This window comes from Ictalurus punctatus, chromosome 13 (assembly GCF_001660625.3).
Source record: "Ictalurus punctatus breed USDA103 chromosome 13, Coco_2.0, whole genome shotgun sequence".
In the NCBI taxonomy this organism is placed as follows: Eukaryota; Metazoa; Chordata; class Actinopteri; order Siluriformes; family Ictaluridae; genus Ictalurus; species Ictalurus punctatus.
Window position 1 is genome coordinate 28,814,106 of NC_030428.2, and position 9,072 is coordinate 28,823,177.

Here is a 9,072-nt window from a genome sequence, read left to right on the forward strand (position 1 = left end):
CTCTGTGATTATAAAACCATTTTTGTATCAAACTAAAACAGATTAAAGTGTTGCCAGATTTGGATTTTATCCCCCACAGGTATCGTGGTTCATCATGGACACGGAGGCCACGCCTCCTTCATTAGGACAGAGACAAAGAGGCCACACCTCTCACACTGGAACTGACCCACCAAGTCACACCTCCTTCCTTGTGACTAACACAGAGGCCACACCTCTTTCACTGGAACTGATGCACAGAGGCCACACCTCCTTCTCTGGAAATGATGCACAGAGGCCACACCTCTTTCAGTGTGCCTTACACAGAAGCCATACCTCATTCACTGGAACTGATGCACAGAGGCCACACCTCTATCACTGGAACTGATGCACAGAGGCCACACCTACTTCACTGGAACTGATGCACAGAGGCCACACCTCCTTCTCTGGAACTGATGCACAGAGGCCACACCTCTTTCATTGTGACTTACACAGAGGCTACACCTACTTCACTGGAACTTATGCACAGAGGCCACACCTCCTTCTCTGGAACTGATGCACAGAGACCACACCTCTTTCAGTGTGACTTACACAGAAGCCATACCTCCTTCACTGGAACTGATGCACAGAGGCCACACCTCTTTCAGTGTGACTTACACAGAGGTTACACCTACTTCACTGGAATCGATGCACAGAGGCCACACCTCTATCACTGGAACTGATGCACAGAGGCCACACCTCCTTCTCTGGAACTGATGCACAGAGGCCACACCTCTCTCAGTGTAGCTTACACAGAGGCCACACCTCCTTCTCTGGAACTGATGCACAGAGGCGAACGTTGTGAACACAGACGAATGGAGGGAAACACGCAGTCTCAGTGCGGTTATAATAAATGTAGACACACTCGGAACATTGATCGTCCAATCAGATTAGTGAACCAGAACCAGCGGTTGCATAAACAGTCTATTAGTAACCTGCCCTCGCAATGAATTCATACGGATGGCTTTAACTTTCGTCCTGTCAACTAACGGGATTGGTTCTAGTTTCTGGGACACTGTGATGGGGAATTTGAGTGTCGGAATGTTCTGGATTGCTCTGAGCTCGCCCCATTTCTTGGTGCAATTCTGGGTTCAATCTGGCAACCACTGGGAGGAGATCCTGCAATCTGGCAACCTGCAGACATAGGTCAATACACACACACACAGTGACACACAGGAAGCAGTAAGAATGGGCGTGTAGTCCTGTATTACAGTGTGCGTGTCTCCATGTCAGTTAGACTGCAATGATTTCTAACATTCCTCTATACCTCCTTTATTTTTAACTCAGACTCTGATCAGAGCCTTGGTGAGTCTCTCTCTCTCTCTCTCTCTCTCTGCTGCTGTGAGCTAGCGTTAGCCTGTTCGTTAGCTGTGATTGATTTTCTGATGGATTAAGGTTTTAATTCGTTTTATTTGTCAGTTGAAAGGGAATTTTTCTAAACTTCTCTCTCTCGATCATTGGACATTAAACTGTTGCAGCGTCTCGTCTACTAAAGACTAACCTTAACTAACAGACCTGTTTTAGCTAACTACACTAACTAGCTAGCATGGGCTAACGCTGGGCTAACGCTGGGCTAACGCTGGGCTAACGCTGGGCTAACGCTGTAGTGGCTGTGTTAGCATCACTGACTGTTAGCTGTCCAGGTTAGCTTTAAATCATCTTTTATACAACTCATTAAGTGTCGTGGGTTAAAATGAATAAGATTTAAGTTTAGATTAGTTTCCGGTGGTGTAATGATTTTTTTCAGCTTCCGGTGACATTTGTCCTAGTCTGTTAGCTAGTTTATCAGCTAATACACCTCCTGTAGATAACCAATTTATTATTTTATTACTTTATGAGCATGTTACAGGGAAATTATAAATAATATTTAACCAACTGACTTCTATTATGGTTTCTTTAGACATAATTATGATTAATATTGTGTATGGTTAATATTAAGTAGTATATAATATAATAAGTATTTAATATTAAGTAAATATAAAATTAGTAATAATAGTAAGATCAAGCAGTGGCAGTAAAATGTAATATGATTATTAATAATAAATTAATAAACTGAACAAAATTATTAAGATGACTATAGGTATAAGTAATACAGTAATATTAATATAGATTTATATATTTATAGTAAATATAGGTGAATTTTAACGAGCATTAACAATATTTTTTTCCTTAATTTATATTATTGTTTTAATAAGTGTTTAATTACGAGTAATAATAATAATAATAATAATGAATAAGCTTGTATTTTTGTAATGATATCCAGTCATGTACAGTTTTACTGTGTTTCAAACTGAAAGTGTGTGTGTGTGTGTGTGTGTGTTAAATAATTTATTCTGGAATATTAAAGACTTAATGAGAACAAAATAAGAACCTGTTTTCTCTCTCTCACCATCTCTCACTCACCATCTATCTCGCTCTCGTTCTCTCTCTCTCGTTCTCACTCTCTCGTTCTCTCTCTCCCCATCTCTCTCTCTCACCTACCATCGCTCTCTCGTTCTCTCTCTCTCTCTCGTTCTCTCTCTCTCTCTCTCTCGTTCTCTCTCTCTCTCTCTCTCTCGTTCTCTCTCTCTCTCTCTCTCTCTCTCGTTCTCTCTCTCTCTCTCTCTCTCTCGTTCTCTCTCTCTCTCTCTATGAACTTGGCTGTATCTTGTAATTTTGTGTGTAAATATCTTTCTCATTCAGTGTGTGTTTATGAAGCTGTGTGTGTGTGTGTGAGCGCAGTGCAGTGCGATGGCGGGGAACGTGCGCTCCTGGACGGTGAAGCAGGTGGGCCGCTGGCTGCGTGATGAGGGTTTCAGCGACTACGTGGAGCTGCTGTGTAATAAACACCGCCTGGACGGCACCAGCCTCCTCACGCTGACCGAGTTTGACCTGCGCTCGCCGCCGCTCGAGCTCAAAGTCCTCGGAGACATCAAGAGGCTCATGCTGTGTGTGCGCAAGCTGCAGAAACAAAACGCCGACGTGCTGGAGGAGCTTGGCTTCGCTCCCGACACACACTCACCACAGGGGGGCGCTGGTAATAATATACACCTGTGGTATAAAAAGACAGTGTAGATTCAGGTGCCGAGTCTGTGGCGCATCGTGGGCGGGGCTTCACGTTGGTGACCAACCAATGAAACGGCTGTCTTTTTCAAAATTTTCACGTTTTGTTTCCGCTGAAATCCGTGCGATGTCGTAGCTGAAGTACTCGAGTGGTATGAGTGCGACACACGATGCTGTTACCATGGCAACGTTTCCGTTCTGTGTTTAGGGGTGGAGTGGCTGTGTAACGGGGACCCGGTGCGGGAGCGGGACCGGGACTGCGTGAGCGATGTTCTCGGAGGTGAACAGTTCTCCTACAGTAACGGGAAGCAGAAGCAGCAGAACCGGCGCCTGGACCCGGAGTACTGGAAAACAGCACTCAGCTCCGTCTACGTCACGCTCGTCTTCGGCTTCACCTCCTTCGTCATGGTGATCGTTCACGAGCGCGTACCCGACATGCGCACCTACCCTCCACTGCCCGACATCTTCCTCGACAGGTGTGTGTGTGTGTGCACGTGTGTGTGTGTGTGTGAGACCCCTAATGATCTCTCCATTCTGTACATCAGTTACTGTATATATTAGAGGTAGAATTCCTATATTTAAGATATATAATATATTTGCTTTTAATATTGTCTTTTTATATATATATATATATATATATATATATATATATAAGGCTCCATTTTTGTATTTTTTTTGGTAAAAATGTTTAAATCTATATATAATTTTATAGTTATATAGTTTTAGTCATATTTTTTTTTGTACTGTTAAAGATTTACTAAATTTTTCTTGCAGTTTAGTCTAAAATAATTAAAAACCTCATGATGGATTTTAAATAATAAATGAAGAGTTCTTATTACAATGAATGCTGGGATTATTTATATTAATTCTGAAGATGTTTCTTTATAATGAACGTTTGTGAATTTTGAGGATCACAGTGTGTTTAAGAAGTGATTATTATTATTATTATTATTATTATTATTATTATTATTGTTACTATTATTTCTGTGTATTTCGAGTATATATTTATATGAGAGAGTAATAGTATAGAGTATTGTGTTCTGTTTGATGTAGAAATCAGTAACTCTGTGTTTTATTGAGTGTTACTGTTCTGTTTCTGCAGTGTACCCAGAATCCCCTGGGCCTTCGCCATGGCCGAGGCATGTGGAGTCATCCTGTGTAGCATCTGGTTAATCGTACTGCTGCTACACAAACACAGGTCTCTCTCTCTCTCTCTCACACACACACACACACACACACACACACACACACACACACACACACACGTGTGTATATATATTGGAGCTGTAAAGCTGTAAATATATATTGGAAATCGTTGTAAAGAATCTCATTATGGGTTAGTCGGTCTGCGCGGCGCGGGGGAGTTTTACTCATTACGTTACTTCTGTTCCGAAAACACGCTTCGGAGAGTAAATACTAAAGTCGTGTCCAAATGAAGTGCTGTACACTTACACTATGCACTGTGTACTACCGTCTAGTGTATGAATTTTAGAAAGGTAATATCATCTCTCATATATCACTAGTGTTTATTTTACTAACCGGAAGTATAAGCCGCTTCTAGGTGACGGCGCATGACGTCATACGCACGCTAGCATTAGCAGACACCCAGAGTCACTGACAATGACTTTCTTCAGTTTACTTTCTGTCAGCGTTACCTTTTATTCCCAACATGACCTCCGTCCTCATCAGACGGAGGAGAAATCGTCACGTGACTGAGGAAGAAAGTCCTCTAAAGCAAGGGGGGAGTTTTATATTAAACACCGCGGAGATCAAACAGTGCTGCATGAGGACAAACTTATGTTTACATCCAAAATGCTCCACTGTGTGTAAGGGGCGGGGAAACTGGTGCAAGCTGCTCAGAAGGTTTAGTTTAATTTAAGTTTATTGTGATCATTTTCTGTATTTGCACGCTTGCAGTGTAAATTCCGTCGTTTATTATAAAGGAAGTGATGTGTTAGTAACGAGGCCGCGTTTATCACGTGCGGTGTAGACGTGCTGATACAGAGTAGCGCGAGTAAGATCTGTAATGTCTAATTAAAACACTACGATCAAAAATAAACAAGTAAAATAATATGTCTAAAACAGTGAGGAACAGAAACCACACGGTGCAGTGAGAGTTTTTATTAATTTAGGACTGTAGTTTAATTCAGTGCTTTTCGTGCATCCATAAACATAATGTAAAAATGCTTATATTCAATATAAACAAAAATACTTTTTTGTGTATATAAATAATATATGATAATGTTTAATTAATTATGAAATAACAAACTTACTGTGTGGTTTATATGAATAAAAATGAATTTTAAGATCATTCTGACTTGGTCGTTGTTATTCAGTTCATTCAGATCAGAGTTATTTATTATTTATTAGTAAATAATTCTGGTCTGTAATTGTTTACATAAAAAAATAATTTAACATAAAAAATGATTATTTATATAAATGTTATTTCATTATAAATTATGCATTGAGAAATATTTATAACTGTGTGTGTGTGTGTGTGTGTGTGTGTGTGTGTGTGTAGGTCTATCTTGGTGAGGAGGTTGTGTAGTCTGATGGGAACAGTGTTCATGCTGCGCTGTATCACTATGTTCGTCACCTCGCTCTCAGTACCTGGACAACACCTGCAGTGTACCGGCAAGGTATATACACTCTCCGCCTGTCTGTCTCTCCTCCTGTCTGTCTCTCCTCCTGTCTGTCTCTCCGCCTGTCTCTCTCTCCTCCTGTCTCTCTCTCCGCCTGTCTCTCTCTCCGCCTGTCTCTCTCTCCGCCTGTCTCTCTCTCTGCCTGTCTCTCTCACCGTGTCTCTCTGTTTGTATAGTGTATCTGGTTTGTACAGTGTGATAACGTGTGTGTGCGTGCAGGTGTACGGTGATATGTGGGCGAAGCTGCAGAGGGCGGTGGCGATATGGAGTGGATTTGGGATGACTCTGACTGGAGTTCACACCTGTGGTGATTATATGTTCAGTGGACACACTGTGGTCCTCACCATGCTCAACTTCTTCGTCACTGAGTGTGAGTGTACACACGTAATCACACACACACACACACACACACACACACACACGTAATCTCACACACACTGTTAATAATGTAGATGATTATTAAAGTGATTGGTGTGTATGTCCTCTGTAGACACGCCCCGAAGCTGGAACTTCATCCACACTCTGTCGTGGGTGTTGAACCTGTTCGGGATCTTCTTCATCCTGGCGGCTCACGAGCATTACTCCATTGACGTCTTCATCGCCTTCTACATCACCACGCGTCTCTTCCTGTATTACCACACCCTCGCTAACACACGCGCCTACCAGCACAGCCGCCGCGCCCGCATCTGGTTCCCCATGTTCTCCTTCTTCGAGTGCAATGTCAACGGTCCCGTCCCCAACGAGTACTGCTGGCCCTTTTCCAGACCCACCCTGCTCAGGAGACTCATCCGATAACACTCTCTCTCTCTCTCTCTCTCTCTCTCTCTCCCCCCCCCCTCACACACACACACACACACACACACACACACACACACTCACTCACTCACTCACTCACTCACTGATGATGTACATAAAAGACCCTGAAAATGTTTACACCGTATTCACTATCTAGACTGCATAATCACCATTGTCAGTACACTGTCGGTGCGTCTCAAACCACACCCACCCTATTCACTATCTAATCCACTGAATCACTACAGTGTGGGTGTGTTCTATAAAGCACGTACTTGTAAAGTCAACATCTTCAGATTGTGCTGCATGACATGAGATTTTTTTTGCAGATTGCTCAGGATTAAAGGTGCAATAAGAATAATTATCCACAACATTAAAGCTGTGCTCAGTAGATCTACATGTTAATACATAAAACGTTATGAATTTATGGTAACAAACTAAAATGATACATGACCCAAAAAAACACCCCCCAAAAGTGTAACTGTAGTTTAAAGGAGCTTTAAATGAAGAATTCAGGCAGCAGCTGAAATTTTGTACTTTGATACGACAGCTGTGTTGAATTCTAGAGATCTATCGAACACTTATAGACAGAGTCTCCAAGTGTTCCGACGTCTTCAGGACAGAGGGGTTTCTGACGTGCCGTTCTTTTAATAAATAAAAATGTCTAACAGTTGCTACGGTAGTAATGCGATGAATAAAACACTTCGAGGCATGCTGTTCGAGGAAAATAATCACATCGGGGCGCTAACGGTAACTCCGCGGCGTCTGGTCGCATCTCGGATTAATTTCCTGTGACCGCGTGGCGTCACTTGCTTTATAACTTACGTGATAAATATAGAAAAAAAATATTTCCAAATCAAATACAAAGTTTGGGATTTTTTTATGAGCGTAAAAAAATGCTTCGAGTAATCGCTATAAAAACTGCATTAAAACTCTAAGGGTCATATTTATTACTTTGAAATATAAAACGAATGAACAGAATTTTATGTTGTAACGGTTATTTTCCCGTCTCTGGGCCGCAGTTTACATGTAAACAATGTTACTGATTGCACCTTTAATATCAGCTGTAACTCGCAGTGAGAGTTCAGCTGCAGCTCTCTAATGTAAATGTGTGTAAATAAGAACAAACTTTCAAAAGCAATATGAAACAACGCTTCCTCGACTAGTTTACACTCACACTCTTGGCTGAGGTTCATTATTATTATTATTATTATTATTATTATTATTATTGCCTTGTGTCACATGTACGAAGAAAAAAAACTTTCATTTTTTTCCCCCGTTTCAAAACAAATGTTTATTTTTTCTGGGCCACTAAAATAGTAAACGAATACGTTTTTTCCTTATAGATTTACAAAGAATTAAATAGTGACTTGAAAGTGAATGAATTTTTGCATTAATTTAAATCATTTCCAGAAGGTTTCAGCGTGAACGGAGTCTGAAAACTGAATCTGAAACCATGAAAAATGAACAAAGGAGAAATACGAGCGCTTGTTTGGGTTTTTTTTATTTGTGGTTTTAGAGCTAAAACTGTAGAGTTTTTAATTCTTAAAAAATGTTACATGTATGAACATGACATGTACAGACCAAAAATGGTCTTCAGTATTTATTATATATTTTGCTGTTTGTTTGTTTGTTTGTTTGTTTGTTTGTTTGTTTGTTTTTCAAGTTGGTTGACCAAACTTATTTAAAATGAAGATTTTGCTTGTCATTTTTTGGTGTAATTGATATTTTCTAGCTTTGCTTTCATAAAACTTGGGTGAAAAATTGCCAAAAAACGTGATGGACAGGTAAAATTTTGTCAGATGCCAACGGTGTATTTTTATTTTTGAACACGTTCTGTAAATAGTAAAAGACGTGTTTATGAGCCTGACACTTTACCTTGTAGAGTTTACTAACGTTTACAACTGGACTAAATATCGTACTCGCTTTATTGTTAAAGCTGTTTAGGAAATATCTGGAGTTGTGATCATGTGCCATTATCCATTGCACAGTTATGATGATTTATAATAATGAACACATTTTGAACACGTTAGGGTTTCAGATCTACAGATTAGATTAGATTTCAGATCTACAGCACTACTTATTCCTCAGTGATTTAGCTTCAGTGTCTTTGCTTTAGCACCTTTTCAGTAAAATGGTACTTTCCGCATGTTCTTTGTGGAGAAATCTTAATGTGGGTATGATCCTAGAATGTAATAAGTGATATGTGTAGGTGTGTGTGTGTGAGTGTGTGTGTAATTGTAATTTGATTTCGTTCTCAGAATGGTCCATCCTGTTTATCTGACATTTCTGTACTATATGGCCTGAATGTTTTCTATGCTTGTAAATATGTACGTAATGATAAAATAATTGTGTAGCAAAAAATAAATATGTAGCTACTGTAAGTAACTGCCAACTGACTTTGTGTTTTTGTTTGTTTGTAATGGTTGCTTACTTTTAGTGTGAGTGTTTATTCAAGTGTTCAGTGGTACTGTATGTATTAAACGTTGTGCACTTTATAAGTGTTTGTGATCCAGAGATGAGGAGATGAGATGGTCTACCAGTTCCTCCAGCTCAGCCTGTGTTTTGGATTGTTTTGTTC

At 40.2% G+C, this 9,072-nt stretch overlaps 1 protein-coding gene across 1 annotated transcript; it reads left to right on the forward strand.

Moving 5' to 3' along the window:
* The first annotated feature begins 1,160 nt into the window (after nucleotides 1-1,160).
* Nucleotides 1,161-8,890, forward strand: LOC108273853 (sphingomyelin synthase-related protein 1). Its single transcript, XM_017483484.3, has 7 exons — nucleotides 1,161-1,320; nucleotides 2,737-3,031; nucleotides 3,266-3,533; nucleotides 4,160-4,255; nucleotides 5,579-5,696; nucleotides 5,919-6,069; nucleotides 6,190-8,890. Exons 2-7 carry the CDS (start codon nucleotides 2,746-2,748, stop codon nucleotides 6,492-6,494), a joined length of 1,224 nt encoding a protein of 407 aa, XP_017338973.1. The 5' UTR covers nucleotides 1,161-1,320; nucleotides 2,737-2,745; the 3' UTR covers nucleotides 6,495-8,890.
* Nucleotides 8,891-9,072: the final 182 nt, after the last annotated feature.